The 17,898-nt window shown below is 42.3% G+C and overlaps 1 protein-coding gene across 10 annotated transcripts in view; it reads right to left on the bottom strand.

The window, feature by feature from the left end:
• Window positions 1-17,300, bottom strand: part of SORCS1 (sortilin related VPS10 domain containing receptor 1) — a 502,721-nt gene extending 485,421 nt beyond the window's left edge. For 8 of the 10 annotated variants that reach the window (XR_012133041.1, XR_012133039.1, XR_012133040.1 and 5 more), the window contains exon 1: window positions 16,306-17,299. Coding sequence is in view for 6 of the 10 variants with exons in the window: in XM_073240458.1 (XP_073096559.1) it covers window positions 16,306-16,863 (558 nt within the window). In the remaining 4 variants the exon portion in view is untranslated. Of the gene's footprint in view, window positions 1-16,305 lie in introns of all 10 variants that reach the window. The other 2 variants (XM_037001358.2, XM_037001361.2) reach the window with 2 other exon arrangements.
• Between the last annotated feature and the right edge of the window lie 598 nt (window positions 17,301-17,898).

The raw sequence follows: 17,898 nt of genomic DNA, 5'->3' as shown, positions 1-17,898 counted from the left end.
CAAGTCACCCTGTCAGCTAAATGTGCCTAAAAGACCACGTAGGTTTAACCCACAATCATTTACTCCTGGTCTCCAGGCTGGCAGTTAAATCCATTATCATAAATGCAATTTTATTTCTCTCAATGCAAATGTCTTCATCATTTCTCAAATGTTCTGGCTCTGCTGAGACTTTCGTATCATGGAGGCTGATTCTCAATTCAACTCCTTAAAAATGAGGAGCATGAAGTTATTGTCTTCCTCAGGCCCAAGGCAATGCTAGCCCCTACCAGCCATCAGCACCTCCTGGCAGCTGACACGTCAAGCTTCATTAAGGCACATCCCTACCCCTCCTGCCATGAGAGAGCTGTGTCTCCAACACAATTTGATTTATTTGGTTTGAATCTATGCAATTGCTCAGTAGCCCCCTCTCTTTCTCCTCTCTCTAACTCTAGCTTTATCTCTCTACCTGTCTAATTTTGGGCCATTTTACTAGATCCAGATAGGATGAAGCAATCCAGAGAGTTAATACTTCATGAATCGAGACAGTGAAAATATCCAGGCAGCACACGCTTATGGTATTTCAATGCTAGCCAGTTATCTTCCCTGCCAAAAAAGGTCAATAAAGTGATCCTCTACCGCTTTAGTGTTCTGAGTTTTTAAACCATGCCTATTAAGAACCTCCTGTGTGCTCAATATTGGTATATGCACATGAATGAATAGAGCCTTGCCCTCAATTAGTTCATCATTGTAATGCAAGCCAGATAATGCTTAGTGCTTGAAGAGAAGCATAAAGAGAGTGACCTGGCATGTAAGATAAGATCTCTTCTCATAAAATTCAGGCATCTCTTCTTAGAAGTACTGGAGAAATTCCTTGGATATAATGGGACACAGAGGTGGTTGATGAAGTTTCTAAGCAGAGGAAGTACCAGGAGCAAAGGCACAGGAACAGAGAATGAAAGGTCCACATTGTGCCTGGAAATCTGCAACAGCTAGGAGTCTGTACATATGCCTTTGAGGCAAAAAAGCCAAGGTCAAAGGACAGCCCTCAAGTTAGCAGGCAGATGGCAACTGTGGTACTGCTATCAGGCAGCTGCCTCTGGAGAGGTCTCTCCCTGAGCGCTAGGTGAAACTTCAAGCTGGATGGGGGAGGGTTCTTGACTCTGAAAGAGAAAGTATGCTGAACGGGATGGATGGAAGGAATTCATTAAAGCAAGAGTAGTAGTGGATGGCAGCAGCCACGCAGGCAGCAGAGAGCAAGGAGCTAGGGGCGAGGAAGAACAGAGGGGGGAGAGGGAAGTTCACTGAACCCCTGCTCGGCATCAGGCAAATCCCTGGCCAGCTCCTGAAGCCAGGGTCACCTGGCATCCAGTGTCTGCTTGAATCGAGATGGCCTGGAGACTAAGCCCCTACCACTCCAGGATTTGGGGGAGCCACAGAGCACTGGATGGAGTGGGACTATGTTCCAAGAACTTCCCAAAGCAAAGAAAGGAGATTTTCTGGCAGGCTACGAAAGACAGTGATTAACAGCTGCAGTCCCATCTGGGTCACCCAGACAATGGGAACTTGAAAGCCCAAATCAGAGGTCTTAGTAACCCTTCCCTATGTGTCTAGTAGGACAGAGATAGTGAAGACCTGTACTTCAGCTTAGAAAACTGAATGAAATAGCAAAGTAACAAAGATGCTTACCACTGAAAGAGCGCAGAGACACAAATAATTTGGGCAGCAAGAAGTGGTTATTTAAGGGTATTTCTTCAAGTACACACTTGAAGAAAGGGGAGTGTGGGCAGCTTCAGAAGGGAGGAGCACTTAAAGGCTTAGGGTTCTGTCTTAAGGCTTTCAAGCATACAGCATGACATGTAATCATGCTGTAGTGGGGAGCGTAGGCTTGACATGCAATCTCATGATGTCTATTTCCAGTGAGAGATGTTACATCACCATCTATAGTCTGTCCTCTAGATATTCTGTAAGATAAACTTAACACAAGGAATTTCCTGATTCTGTTCTTCTCCAAGGTAGGTTGCCCTCAAGCACTGCGAACATATCATTTAGGAGGGCTTGCCTGCTTGAGATAGGGAAGGTTATTGGCTGAATACCATAAAATGTGTTAAGAATCTTACCTCCTAACTCCCTGGTTTTTAAAATGGAATCTTAGCCTTAAGATGGAGTCCCACCTGTTCTTACTATACTATTTATATCCCAACATTTTTCATCATAGGCAGGAAAAATTAATGATGATGCATGTCCCATGTCCCTACTCTACCTCAGTATCTTCACTGTACCTCACTGCCCACATTCTCTCCAATTCTCTAAATCAGGGGTCAGCAAAACTTTCCCACAAAGCATCAGAGGATAAACATTTTAGTATGAGTTATACAATCTCATCACAACTACTTAAATGTCATGGAAGCACAAAAGCAGCCAGAGATAAGATGCAAATGAATGAGGATGGCTGTGTTCCAATAATACTTTATATACTTTCATTTGCCACACAAATAATTATTCCATTTTTCTCAGCCACTTAAAAATGTAAAAATCAGTCATAGTGCATGGGCCACACTAATACACGTGGTAGGCTGCATTTCGCCCATGTTTCATAGTTTGCTGACCCTTGTCTTAAATAAATGACTTCAAATCTCACCTGAAAAATAGATAAATTAATGGATTTCCATATTATGAGACTTGTAACTTTTGCTTCTTTACAGATATTTTCAAGACCCACATTTAGACTAAGTAAGAAGTCCTAGAGTACTTCTAAAGTTGGTAAGTTTTAAGGATAATATTATATTATGCTTTCCTTTCCTAAAATTTTAATCTAAGTTAACTAAATAACAAGGAAAATCTCATATAAGAAATAAAATCAGGACTTAGGTGACCAGAAGGGCATGCGTCTTAGTCCATTCAGGCTGCTATCACAAAATACTACAGACTGAGTGCTGATAAACAGCAGGCATTTAGTTCTCACAGGGCTGGAGGGTGGGAAGTCTAAGACAAGACATAGCAGGATCCAGTGTCTGGTGAAGGCCCACTTCCTAGTTCTCAGTCAGTGCTTTCTTGCTGTGTCCTCACATGGCAGAAAGAGGAAAGGAGTTTCTAAGGTCACTTTTGTAAGTGTACTAATCGGACTCATGAAGGTTCCACCTTCATGACCTAATCACCTCCCAAAGACCCCACCCCGAATACTGTCAACTTGGGTGTTAGGTTTCAATATATGAATTGTTGGCGGGCCACGAACATTTAGATTGTAGCAGAGCTTATTCCTACTCTTTGGGGATAGTCATTTACATGTCTCAAGGCATACTGATTATCAGCTGGGAGGCTCATTCCCAAGTCATCAAAATGATAAAATCCCTGAGTTACTTAATTTACTACAGTAGCATAAAATGCTAGGCAAAAATTCCTGTCACGATACCACAAAGCCAGATCTGAACCTTATAACATCATCCCAATGCACAGTCTATTGAGACTTACATGCGTAGAAAGGGTGGAACTTGAAGCCCTGGAAGTGTCTCTTCAACCACACATAGGCTTTGGCGAGCCAGTTCTGAGACTACATGCTCCCTCTATCTCTGACCATGCTTTTTCTCACCTGCTATCCCTTCTGCTCTTTTCCTTTCATCTAGAAGACAGACAAGGAGGAACCGGGGCTAAACAAGTAAAAGCTAAATTTGATCTTTGGTGATTTTCTCTGTATTTCATCTGTGTGCACTTATTTCAAGGCATACTAGTTAAGCAGAGATAGCACTGGTATGGAATACTCTATTGCATTCTCTTACCCCTCAAATAATCATACTGCAATCTTAAGTGCAGACCATCCATCTCATCCCAATGCACCCATTGCCTCATACTGATTTGCAAAATTATGTGCAAGAAATTGGCATAAACACCCATTTTTAATTCTTTAAAAGCAGAAACATATAGAATAACCAAAAAGAAATCCCATCATTGCTTAGTCAATTAAATTGTGAATTAAGTTATTCTGTCAAATAAATTATAAGACAGAAATACTTCAAAATTATCTTCTGCATTTGTGCCTGTACATGTGCATGGGTGTGTAAAGATTCAGGGAAATATTTTCTTCTTTTGAGAAAGTCCAATTCCTTTAGCTAATTTGAGGCCAAGAAGTTACAGGGTATTTTAATCTACGGGGTCTAATCTTACGGAGCCTAATCTGATATTTAAACATATTGCAAGCCTTAGTTCAAAATATCTGGGGCACTGAGATGATGAAGAAAGAGAGTGCCATCCCAGCCACAGCTTGTTGACTGTACTAACAACCTAACATGAACCTGAGACCCGAGATCTGGAGAGTTTAAAATGGGCAAGAGTGGCCTTTCCTCCGGTCCATCCCGATTCCATCTGCAAAACTCCTAATCTTGTACTAAGACTGGGCTTAAATGTCACTTTCCTTTAACTTGACTCCGACTCACAGGCAAAATTAGTTGTGTCCCATTCATCTTTGCTCCGGTAGCACTTTGCCAAAAACTCTATTACAGCTATTATGCACTTATCACGCTAAATTGCAATTTATCTGTTTATGTGTCTGTCTATTTCCACCAGAATATGTACCCTCAAGGGTAAAGATCAGGTCTTATCCATCTTTTATTCTCAGTGCTCAGCACAGTGCTGACACAACAGCCACTTAAAACATGTTTCAGTATTTTTATTATTAAAGAAATGCATGCCCATGTTAAAAATTCAAAACAGTGCAGACTAGTGTAAAAGGAAAGGTTAAAAGTTGCCTTTCCACTATCCAGACCATCAGTTCCATTTCTCCAAGGACATGGCTCTTAAGAGACATTCTTAAAAATGCATAAATACTACATGCACCTCTTCCACCCCACACCCAGCTAACCACTATATATGGTCTCAAAGCTGTTACACATGAAAGACTGGCTGTGTCAGCATGCTAGCAACATGACATGGCTGGGTGGGCACACCCCCAGAGCAAAAGGCCAGAGAAGTACTGTCACTACAGCAGGAAGGGTAGTGGGTCTAGGACTCACTTATTATGAGTTGATGAGTTCTCTTTACCCACTGATACTTTCCTTCTCTTGTTTTCATGGCTCAGCCACTTTCTGGGCTTTACTCTGTGTCCCCACGCTTCCATAACTCTTCCTTCATGTCTCCAACATCTGCTTTTCTCTATGGTCTTTCACCATCTCTTTCTCCGCTGCTTTCTCATAGTCCACCTCATTGTCTGTGTGCCTCTCTCAGCCTCAGTCATATAATATTCTCTCTATCCCTTACCCTTTCTCTGTTTCTATTTCTCTACTTCTACTTTCTGTCTGTCTCTTCCTCCTGGTTTCTTTTTCTCTGTCCTTGTTCTGGAGATCTGCTTTCCACTCAGCTCTCACAATCAGTAAACATCCTTACTATGAACTTAAAACAATATCTAATATTTCATTTTTAAGAGTGGAGACATAAATGTTGTGTAACAATCAGTGCCTAAGTTGCTGTGAATGTATAGAGATGCAGGTCTATTATGCATGCATTCACATGTGCATGTGATGTTAAGATGGACAGCAAGATCAAGAAAGAGAATGAGATTCAAACTGAAATAACGTGCTGCCTTGCTGGGGAATAGAAGTTACTAGAATTTCTGGGAGGTATAGTCAGGTTGGTGAAACTACCTCCAGATCTCTCTCTGGAATCAACTGAGAGGATGATAAATAGAAGGCCTGGTAGCTCCTGCTACTGTATACCCAGAGGAGAGACGGAGTGATCTTGCAGCTTTGCTAAAACTCTGGGCACCAGATCTCTCCCAATAATAAGGACTGGAAGCAAATCAGGCAACTTGAACGTGGGCTCTTTGTTCAAGTTCAGTTGCCTGGAATTCAATTCTAATGAGGCCAAGTTCACAAACTTGCTTGCTCTCCTTTTTTTTTTTTTTTTTCATTTTTCAAATATCTTAAAACAGCTTGTGATGCATGTTTATTGAAAAACAATGGCAAAATTATAAACAAAAAAAATCACCTATAATTTCCAGATTCATCATAATCACAAACATCTTGAATCATACTCTTACTCTATTTTTTTTTTTACAAAAATGAAATTTTATAGTACACAATATATTTCTTTTGTTTAAGTAGTGAGCCTTTTCTATGTTTAGATATATTTCTAGGGGCTTGGGATATACAAGGGAACAATATACATGTGTACTATTTTTTAATGTGCTTTTTTTTTTTCTCTTTCTGGAATTTTGTGGAGGTCTTGCAATTCAATATATATAGATACATAAACAATCTTTTAATGGCTGAATCTTCTGCAATACTCATGCAAGATCATGGGTGGGTTGTTCTAAGCAAAATGTCACTTTCCCCCATGGAAATAACAAATAAAACAGCAAATATTTAGTAAGCTAGTTGTGATATTGTGATTTATAAAAAGAAATATATATACGGTTTCTATCACAGAACTCCTAAAACCTTTAGAATTTACTTAGTGATGAGAGATAAAGGTGTCTTTTGTATGTTAATGAGGCGACTTTTGAACTTCACCTAAAGATGGGGGCTTGGTGCCAGGAGAACTGATCATATAATTGGAGGGCTAGATCTCTGAGGGGAGAAGGAATAGAGGCTGAATCAATGGCTACCAGCCAGTGATTTAATTAATCATGCCTATATAAGTTGGCTTCCATAAAACCCCAAAAGGACAAGGTTCTGAGAGCTTCCATGTTGGTGAACATGTGGAGATCTGGAGAGAGTGTTGAGCTTGGAGGGAGCATGGACGCTCGCACCCTTTCCCCGTATATGCTCCAGGCACTTCTTCCGTCTGGCTGTTCCTGTGTTAAGGTCCTTTTATAATAAACAGGCAACCTACTAAGTGAAATGTTTCTCTTGAGTTCTGTGGGCTGCTCTAGCAAATTAATCAAACCCAAGGAGGGAGTCTTGGGAGCTTCAATCTATAGCTGGAATCTGTCAGAAGCAGAGGTGATAACCTGGGTTTGCAATGGTATCTCAATGGGGGTGGGGGAGCTGGAGGGTCTTGAGGAACTGAGCTCTTAACCTGTGATCTGATGCTCTCCCTGGGTACATAATGTCAGAATGAAGTTGAATTGTAGGACACCTAGCTGGTGTCACAGAATTGCTTGTTGGTGTAGAACCCCCTACCCCTGACACACACATGTTGGAAACTGGGTCCAGAACCCTATTACAACTATTAAGTGTAAACAGCTAGAGATATTTAGAGGGGTGCCAAAAAAGAGTAAGACAGAGCCCTGGCCTCATTATAAGAAAATGGAACTTGAATGAAAGAATATAATCATGAAGTAATATCATGAGCCACATATTACAAACATCTTTTAATAGGTCATACTTGAGCATTATTAGTACTAGTATTGATATAACAAAATAATGATGATAATACTTCATGATGATGATAATGATAAACCAATCACTAAACATTATATGTTCTATATAAGATAATGTACTCTTTTAACCACTTAAGATATGTGCTGCCTATTATTGTTTTTTTAGTATTAGATAATATTACTACTATCAATAATAATCATTATAGCAAACCTTCATTGTTGCTTACTATATGCCAGGTGCCACTTTTAGCATTTTTATATCTGTTGTTCCCCTTAATCATCAAGAAATCATGTAAAAAATGTACCAGTATTCTTTCCATTTTTATAGATGAGGAAACTGAGGAACAGAATTACAGAGTTCGTTGCTTACGTTCATATATCTAGTAGACAGTAGGGTGGAAATTCAAGCCAATCTCTAAGCTTTATGTTCTATTTAAAATACCGTACTCTTTTAGCCACCTAAGACATGTTTTGCCTATGGTCATATGGACATCCAGAAAGGATAATTGTCTAAAATATACTCAGAGATAGAAATAGCACCATCTGGCAGAAAGCATCATCTCCCTCTGCCTGGGGCCCTGGGCTGTTCCACGTAATCATCTCTCCTCCTCCTACAGAGCTTCCCACCAGGACTTCACCGCTGGGGTCAGTTTCCTTCAAGAAGCTGACAAAAGCTGTGGGCTGCAGCTCTCAACGGGGAGAAGTAAAACATACTGACGTAAGATTGTGGACAGGGAAAGGCATTCATGGGCCCCAGAACTCATGCATGAAGTTCAGGGCAATGATTTTCAAACTTCGGTGTTCCCAAGGGAATCTTAAAGATTCCCAAGGGAATCGTAAACATAAAGATTTCTAGTACCTATTGGCAGATTCAAAAGCAGGCCCCGTGAGGAAAAATTCTTTGAGAAACGCTGCCCCAGGTGCCCATGGCTGCCCAGTGAAGAGCTGTTCCTTTGATTCAGCAAAATGCAAGTCAGGGTAAGTAGGGCTGCGGATAGGTTTCTAAGCAGGATGACAACCACACTTAAAATAGCCCTTTCTTGCCATGAATGATTTTAATCAAGAGTGCATTTGGGGAAGTGTTGATATAAGGGGATGATTTTTTACTTTTAACACTCCCCCCACTCCACTCCTGGCTGGCCAGCCCATAGGTTCTGGAACAGAAAGACCCGAGTCAGTTTTGTGCCTCGATACCCCTGCTACTGGCTTAGAGAAAATGACTAGAGGCATCAACTCATTTTCTTCAGGGCACAGCAGGATTACTGGTTGTCTGGTAACGTGACTCTTACTAGCACTTTCTTTAAAAAGTGTACAAATTGTCCACACTGTCACTCTAATGTCATTAGCTAGCAGAGAGAGACAAAACAGCACATCCCACACCTCCTCCAGGGATAATAAAGACAATGCATATTAATAACCCCAGGCAAGCCGCTCATGGGGACGGTCAGATGTTAGGGCTTTGATCAAGCTCCATCTTCGAGCAGCTTACTACCAAGTGAAGTGTATCAGGTCAGTCTTCTGAGATCAGGGCAACTTAAAAGGGAGAGCCCTGTGGATGGGGTACTCATGCCAGAGTCCCCCTACTCTCCCACTACACTGACGTGTGGGTTCTCTCTAAAGAAATGCAGAAATAAACCCTTCCATAGGGACAACATGATCAAATAAAAAGCTTTGGAGTCAGGAAGAACAAAAATTAAATTCCAGCTCTGCCAACATCTGGCTGGGTGACCTTGGGTGAGTTCTTTAAGCCTTGACTTCCACAGTTTTAGAATGAGGATAATGATGTCTAGTTTGTAAGGGTGGTGTGAGGATAAAATGAAATAATGTGGTTATGCTCAAGAATTCATTTCCAGGGAAGCTGTTCACTAAAGTGGTGGCTATTTATGTTACTATTGTTAAACAGGACTCTGGCTATAATCAATATATCTTATCTGGCTACAGAGAGCTGTCCCTAGCATTCAGCAAACTCTCCTTTGATCCCTTCCCCCACTACCGCCATTCCTAATGCAAAAAGTTAGAAGCAGAAAGGGCAATAACTGGTAACTCAATTACAGTCCTTGAGTAAATAAAATCCATTAGTATAAAGGGGTACCCCTTCAATCTGACTGCTTTTGCTCCAAAATGTTGTTTCTCTGGGTTCCCTTGATTGATATTATACTTAGTATTATTTAAACTAGAATTCATCTCCATTATACAATTAAAGAGCGGAAAAGGTAGCTATCCCTCCCACCCACCCCACCTCCTGCGGCAGTAAGCCCAGTCACGAATCTCCGAAATCCGTTAGCAGCAGAACACAAATGGTGGACAGGTTATTGCCAGAGACCTTACTGGCAGAAAGTGCCATCTTCTCTTTTTAAAGGTTTCAAAAATGCCAACAAACGTCAAGAGCATGACTTTTGATGAGGCCACTTGCTCTGAAGCCCTGGACAAATAATTTGAGTAGTTATTGAGTCTAGAACTCAGAAGCTCCATGGCCAATGTTCATATGTCTTCCCACAGTGACAAACGTTATGGACACAGGTGCCCAGGCTTCAGGCAAACCATGAGGCTAGGATGCAGCTGTGTTCTCACTTTGCCTGTGGGAAGCCAGAAATGGACCAAGCGAAGATTCATTTGAATGGTATGACAAATGTTGTTGACCCTCTTCTTTCACCTTGACTTCCCTATTTGAGAATGTAGATGATCTTTTTCTGTCCTACCTCATAGGACTGTGATGAGAATAAAACTGAGGTCATGGAAGTAATGTTCCAATCTTTGAAAGCTGAAGCATTTTACTGAGGAAAAAGAGCTATAGCTTATATAAAGTGGTACAACAATGTTCAGGAGTTGTGTAGAAATAGACACAGTATCTTTTACACACATGCAACATTTCATATGGGATTTCCAACAGAGCATTCTCATCCTTTTTTCTCCCTACCTATATTTTAGGAAAGATTCTGTTCTTTCTTTATAAACCTTGCACAGTAGGATTCCACCTTTTTTTCTTGCCAACCATTTGACTCTTTCAGCCAACCCATCTGAGCAGAGTGCATACTCCTCAAGATTAACAATTCTGCCTGGCTCCTCCTCATACTGTCTTCTCTGCAATCCTCTTTGGCCACTTAAGGGACACTGGCCAGTTTCCCTTCTAGGATATGCAAATGTATTCTCTAACCTTTCCAGCCAGAGATATTGGACAGTAACTGAGACATCTACAAAGACAGGACAAATAGTTTACATACATTTAGTGATTTAACATAAGCTGGCAAGGAACCAATTAATTTACACTCCAGCCTTCCTGGCCAGTGATACTTCTGACCAAGAACTTAAACAAAAGAAAAGCCCTGTTGCAAATATGGTATGTTGCAAAGTGTCAAGGTAAAAATGAAATAACAATGACTCCAGCTGAGATTTAATGTGCAAACAAGGGCAGTTATGTGTTTGAGTGACCATACAGGTTTTTATTTCTCTTTGGTCTTGGAATAGACTTAAACTTACTAGAAGACGGATGTGAATATTTCTTACTTAAATCATCTTTAAAAAACTATTTCTAAGATTAAAACTTTGGTTAAACATAGTGTACATTTAACATAGGTTATTTCCTGGATACAGATAGAAATTTTTACATCTTTACTCTCGACCTTTACTCCCATCATCCGTTCAGCTGAAAATATCTTTGTAATAAGCTCCATCTCTTAACTAAAAATTTCTCTATGTTTCAAGGTTCAATTGAAGCACTGGCTCTGCAATAGTTTGAAGATGACCCCAGCCAGATATCTATCCTTCCTCTAAACTACAGCATCTCTGCCCTCAAAGGGCTCTTCTCTTCTGCCACCTTTTCAGAAGATCCTTTGGGTACAAGACTGAAGGTGCTTTGAGGGCAGGGATTAATTATTTTCATCTTTGTGCATCATCATTCCACTTATATCACTATTATGAGTGCCTGGCAAATATTAGGACTCATTACATATTTGTAGAATTAAAAGTAAATATGATCATTTGTGTAAGCTTCTTAGCATGATGCTGCCACATGACAGTCTCTTCTTGGATGTAAGCAATTATTTTCTCTTAAATAATTTATTTAATAACTATTGGATAATTCCATTAGCTTTTGTACCCTTGTCTATGAGCTCCTAGAGTATGTCTTTGAAAGGATATGGATATAGCTCCCAGATTAAACATTCATGTCATTTCACTCTACAAAATCTCACTAAATACCTTTAAAAGTTTATTTTCCAATTTCATGTTAAGCAATTCATTGTCTAAAGACAGGAAATTCCTTAATGTGAAGATGTGATACAATAATTCTAATAAATTATGATTTGCTGCAAATCTACATTAAAAGGAAGGCCTGCTTAGATCTCAAATGTTTTGTTTTCCTATCAATAAATATGCATCTGAACCATGGAAAACGGAAGAATCATATGAAATATAAGGCTTGCTCCTTTACGGGTCAACGGTATAAGGTCATTGTATCATTTCTGCACCTCTAACACTCTCAGCGCATTTTACTTAAATGTAGTAGGTGTACAATACCTACAGGCTGGACAAACTATTAAGTTAATTTCCACCTGGAAGGGATTTCAGTGGTACTCTATCAGTATCATTTTACAGAGGATCAAATTAAGGCCACAAAATTTTAACAGGCTTAGATTACATCATCTGATTTTTGTGCACAGCCGGAACTATCAATAAGGATTCTTAATTCCCACTAGAGAAGAAATAGAAGTAGCTAAAATAAAAAATAGCATTTATTGAGCATTTATTATGTACTAGCCACTTTGTATATATGATGTCAAACTTCTGGAAAAAGCCTGAAAAAGACATACTATCTCCACATTTTAGTTGAGGAAACTAAGGCTCAGACAACTTAAGTGTTTTGCTCAAGGCAAAGTGCTGGTAAGCAAGAGAGCTAACATTCAAACTCAAATCTGTCTGCTTCCAAACCCACTGCCCTGCCTTCCCTGCCATCACACATTAACACTCATTAATAGCATAAAGCACTACTCAAGAGAAGAAATTATGTGGGTTTGCTATAGAGAGCCAAAATCTCTTATCATTTTACTTTTTAACAACGGTTAAAAAAACATTTCAAAATGTATGGTCAAATCAAGTTTTCATATCCAACTTCTCTATAAAATCAGACATGTAATTAATTTAGAAAAGGGATCTAGTCCTGAAGAACAGCTCTGAAAGCTGAATGACGACAGGTTACCTCGTGCTCAATGAATCACCAGGTACAGATTCCATGTCTCACTAAAGATGAAGAGGTGGGCGGATAAGAGAACAACCAAATTGCTACTTAAGGTAAAGAGTGCAATGTGACAGACATATGTTAAAGTCCTTGCTTTTCTACAAGGAAATGAAGCTTCCAGCTAAGATTATGCCCTCCTCCACCATCATCTGAAATCCACTCAAGATATGATTATTTAAAATACAGATTCCAAAAGTCTGCGTTCGTCTGTCCTATCTCACAGCCTGTAACAGCAGCCATTCTAAGAGGCTTTGGAGTCAGATCCTCTGGTTGCCAGTCCCCACTTTGCCACTGACCTTTTGTATCTCCTTGACAAGTATTTAGCCTTCCAGAACCTCTGTTTCCTTCTCTATGTAATGGCAGAAATAATACCTATTTACAACATTTTGTGAAAATTAAGTGAGATGATGGAATGTAAGGCATCTACCCAAAAAATGTGGTCTAAGTTGGGACTCAGTTTATTCACTAAGGCTGGCTGGTTCAAGTCCCAGAGCAACTAAAAGCAAACAGGTTCGTGGAAATCAACCAGACCATTCTGCTGTATGATAAGTGCAGCATTAGAGTATCATGATGGCAGAATATGTCAAGTAAAAGCTTCTGCTAACAAATGTTATAACATTATTTCCGGTGAGAGAGGGACAAGGTGGTGAATTAAAACACTGACACTGACTCCGACATAAAAATATGAAAAAGACATATTAACACTTACTACCTACCTATTACCTAACTATGATTTTATAAGGATTAATGAGTGTAGCATCTTGAAATTCCTTGGAAATAAGAAATAAACACATGCCCCATCACACATACATAAGCAGACAAATATATATTTTAACAAACTAAGGATTACACTGTAAATTTAGATCAGGGCACAGCATGCCTAAGATGAGTAGGGTAGGAACAATATGTTCCTGCTTACGACACCAAGCTCATGACAAATGATTCATATCCAGCACCTTTCATGCCAAAAGATCCCCCCAGGTGTTCCACCAACTTTAGCAACAGTTTCCATCAAGCTAGACTGCAGTATAGAGGAATCATATCACACCCACGGATGAGGCAAAGCAGTCAGGTCTTTACACAACAGCGTAAGTCCAACAGTGGAGGAAGGAGAACAGAGGGAGGTCAGAGAAGCATCCAGAATTCCTCACAAGTTTTGACAGGCAGCCTATAATTACCATACATTTATACCTTTAATGCAGGTGTTATTGTAATCAGAAGCCCAACTTAGCAAAGGTTTTTAGCTAACATGGATTTCCTGTGGCCCTGAATGGGGCAGATTTATGGGGAATAACATCACATCTAAATGTAAAAAAAATGAGAGCCCACAGTGTTGTCCTCAGGTTTAAGGCAGGGATTCCTTTCTCTGGGGGAAAGTGAAGTGCACTGAAATGAGAGTTTCCAGCAGGTGTACCGTATCTGACGGCCACAACGCCCTCCCGGGTCTATCTTGACGCTTAATTCTTTGTAATGAATCTGACAGGTGTTGCCCCCATTTTAGAGGTGAGGAAATTCACACAGAGTGCAATCAACTTGCCAAAACCAAACCACAAATGAGCAGAACTAGAAGTCAGGTTTCCACTCAGCTTCATGTCACAAAGTTGCCCATAAAAGTTTCTGCCTTCCTTCCCTTAAAAAAAATGTTTAATATTTTGTCTCTCCTATGAACCTGGACCAGCTTTGTTTTGGAGGACCTACATAAAGGCCTTTTATCTGTATCCATTTCTACCATCTACATGCATACACTAAAAACAACAACAATTTGTGTATAAGCAGGTAGGGATTGGGGGCAGGAGGTCTCCTCAGAGAATAAAAGAATCCAGATGGTAGAAATCTCATTCATTAACATGATTTGAGTGCTCAAACCTGTTACAGGCACCACCTTTATTATTTCTTACATTATCTCAGACTTTGCTGCATGCCACCCATGTAAGCCCTGACCCTAATAAGCCCTACTGGGCTCACAGCACCATTAAAAAGAAAAACAACCAAAAGAAAATGGCTGGCAGTGTTTGTGCCATTTCTTAAATGGAGTTTAAAGTTTGCCAAAGATATACTCTCCTTTTCTTGCTCTTTCCAAGATCTCTCAAGAGATAAAGTTAAGTAGAGGTCTAATGGGTGAGTGATATTTTACAGCCTGAATTACATTTAAAGGCAGAAATATTTTGAATCCTAAGTCCTTTGCTTTGTGATGCAACATCTAGTATGTTTGATGTGTTAAAATCTCCCCTTAAAGCCAGAAGCTTTGAGCTAATCACTTAAAGGAGTATGAAAGTTATTCAGTCAATTTAAGAAGATTCAAGTTCAAATTGAGGGATTAATTTTAGTGGTTTTAATATGAAAGATATAAAAGTTAAGGAATGAGGACAAAGGTCTGCTGAACTTCAATAGCAAGAACTCAACTCCAATTATTTAATTAAACCATTCCTGAAAACCATGTAAAAACCATAGCCTCTGTCATGAAATCTGAATTGTAGGGATGCTCTCAGGACTTAGACATCAATACAAAATACTATTTATCATGATTTGCCTTAACACAGTTTATATTTATATACCTAAGGAATCCGTATAACACACTATTATTTTTAAATGTTCACAACTTTCATTAGAAAGTTGACAGTAATCACAACTCACTAAAGTGGCACTTCCCTAGGAAGGATTCTGTCAGTTACATCACAACTGAAAACATTTCGGAAGGTAACAGGCTGCATAGATGGCATTTCAAATAGTACAATCTCAAAAACCTGACGGTAGCTAGAACTTTTATTTAATTTTTTAAATTTTACCCATTCTTGGTTTTTATGTTCCTTTTGCCTGCTTAATAGCAGCCTAGAGAAGTTTCCACACTTTAAAATTGTCTTCAGTTATTACCATCAAAGCTGGTTCTTTACTGTTTCAGTTCACTGAAGTTTGCAGATGCAGTTTAACATGCAGACATGCAGCTTCTTCCAAAATCTAAAACCTTCCCTGATGTAGCCAAAGCTCATGCACTTGCACACACTCTCCCCAGTGCCCCAGTGTGCACCTCCTGGAATTCAGCAGTCCCTCCTCTCCCTTCATAAAGGGAGGGCTAAGTATTTGTGCTCTTCACGGGAGGAGGCTGGGCAGCGGGGAAGAACAGGGAGTTGTTGTCACTGGGATATATGTGATCTCCTTAGGACTGATCATACCAGAGAACAACCACTCATTCACAGGCTGGAAAGCCCCAGCTCTCCAAACACACTGGCTGCTGCTGTTAGAAGATGCTGGAGAGTTCCCATCCTGAAACTCGCATCCACTTGGTCCCCAGAAACAGTGAGCACCTTATCACCCACTGCATATCTCTTCCCTGCGGGAAAGAGGTTAGGATCCCTGCACAAATATAAAATACAAAGCTTACAAATAAATCTTTCATGATTTTACTTGCACCCACTCATTAGTCCAGCAAATAAGTGAAAAGTCACTTGAAGGAATGACAGCATGCCTGGAAATTTAACGCTTTCACCTCCGCATTCAGAATACTTTAACCCCATCTGTTTGCCTATCTTCAGATCCATACTACCTACACCTGTGTAACCAATGAAACAGGAAGCTTTATTCAGGGGGTTGGAGAGGCCTCTGATGGTGTTGGTGGTCTCCTACCAAGTCACATTAACTCCAGAGGGAGGAAGGCAGAGAAGACTTTAATTTGCAGCCTCTTTCAGGTCCAGAAACCCCAATTCCCCGAATTCTGCATCAGATCACACAACCCACTTCAACCCTTTCCATCTTTTAGCCCCTCTGCCCTCAGTCCCATTCTACTCACGCTGCTGTTGTGGCCAGACCAGTGGACCATGGCTTGGTTGTGGGCTGAGTCGCCCGTCAGCGCGAACGTGGTACTGGTCAGTCTCAGCTCCTCCAGCCGGAAGCGAGTGGCTTTGTCCAGGTCCCGCTCCAAAGTCCCAGAGTCCTGCTGCCCTTGGTCCCTGAGCGCTCCCCGGGGGCTTCTACTCGCGCCCTCTCCCCGTTCTTCCTTCTCCGGATCCGCTCCACTCCGTCTCCTGCGGCCAGAACGTGGAGCAGCCGCCGCGGACGCCCCGGTGCCCGGCGCCCGCTCCAGGGCCAGCGCTCGGTCTCCGGGGGCTACTGAGAACAGGGGGCGCCCGAGGAGGGGCGGGGGCGTGGCAGGAGCCCTGCCTCGCGGCCCCTGGGGAGGGAAGCCCGCTGGGGTCGGCGCCCAGCGTGGGGCCGAGCTCGGGTGCAGCTGCGGGCAGCAAGCGCTGCCGCCGCAGGAGCCCGGGGCGCAGAGCACCAAGAGCCCCGCGCTGGCGATGAGAGCACTGAGCCCGGCTGGGGAGCCGCCGCCGGCGCCAACTTTTCCCATCGCAGGAGCGGAGAGCAGCGGAGGGTCCCGGACCGGAGATGGCGGCGCGGGGCTCTCGCTGGCCGGCTGTGGGGTCAGGCGCTCAGGACCCCAACTCCATCCAAGTTGGGCCCGCGGTGGGGCCGGCGGAGGCGACGCTGGGCAGGTGGCGGCCGCTTGCCCACGCTGGGCTGGTGCCGAGCGCGGGTTCGGACGGAGCGAGCCGCCGCCACGCGGGGGTGGAGCTGAACTGAAGTCACGGGCGGAGCGGGCGCTGGCGAGATGGCAGGCGACGCGGGAAGGAGGGCGGGCGCTGCCGGGGCTCCGGACGCCGCGTCCCGCTCCCCGCTCCCGAGCTGCGCTGTGCGCGGGTGGCTGCGGAGACTGGAGGCGCCGCCGACCCTCCCCGTGCGCTCGCCGCGCGGCTGCGTCCCGCTCTGCGCCCCCGCGGCCGCCGAGCCCGCGCGCCCCTCGGGTGGGGGAGGTCAGCCCGGAGCGCGCGGAGTGGTCACTGCGTTGGGGACTTGCTATTCCTGTTTTATTGTTTCTGTCAGTCTCTGTCGCTGTTCCTTTTTTTCCCCCTGGTCTTTTCCACTTTAGAAGATAGGACTGGGTGGGTTCCTGCTCCTTCCCTTCTTAGTCTCCATGAGTTGGCATCTTGACCTTACCTTGAGCAGAGCTGTGTGCCCTGGCCTGGGGGACCCCCCAGAAACGCTACGGCAGAGAATAATGTAGTTAAACGATTGTGTGTGTGCTGTGTTTGGGGGATCGGGGTGGAGTATTTTCCTATCAATTACCACCTTTACATTCCTTTCCCCTATTTCCTAAAGCACTCAGCTGTATTTGTTTTTGAACCCGATCTTCCTGCATTTTGTGGGTATCTTGGTTTCCCAGAAGACTGCAAACGCATTGAGGACAGGAAGACCAAGTTATGATCAACTTGGAAGACGTGACAAGTTTAATTCGCCGTGTTACTCTTAATTCTTGACACAGTGTCCTACACGGTAGGATATCTATCAATCAATTTAACAAATATTTGCTGGGAGTCTATTAAAT

The sequence above is a fragment of the Manis javanica genome, chromosome 7 (assembly GCF_040802235.1).
Source record: "Manis javanica isolate MJ-LG chromosome 7, MJ_LKY, whole genome shotgun sequence".
Taxonomy (NCBI): Eukaryota; Metazoa; Chordata; class Mammalia; order Pholidota; family Manidae; genus Manis; species Manis javanica.
The sequence above is the reverse complement of the archived record's forward strand: the minus strand, read 5'-3'. Positions and strand labels throughout refer to the sequence as shown.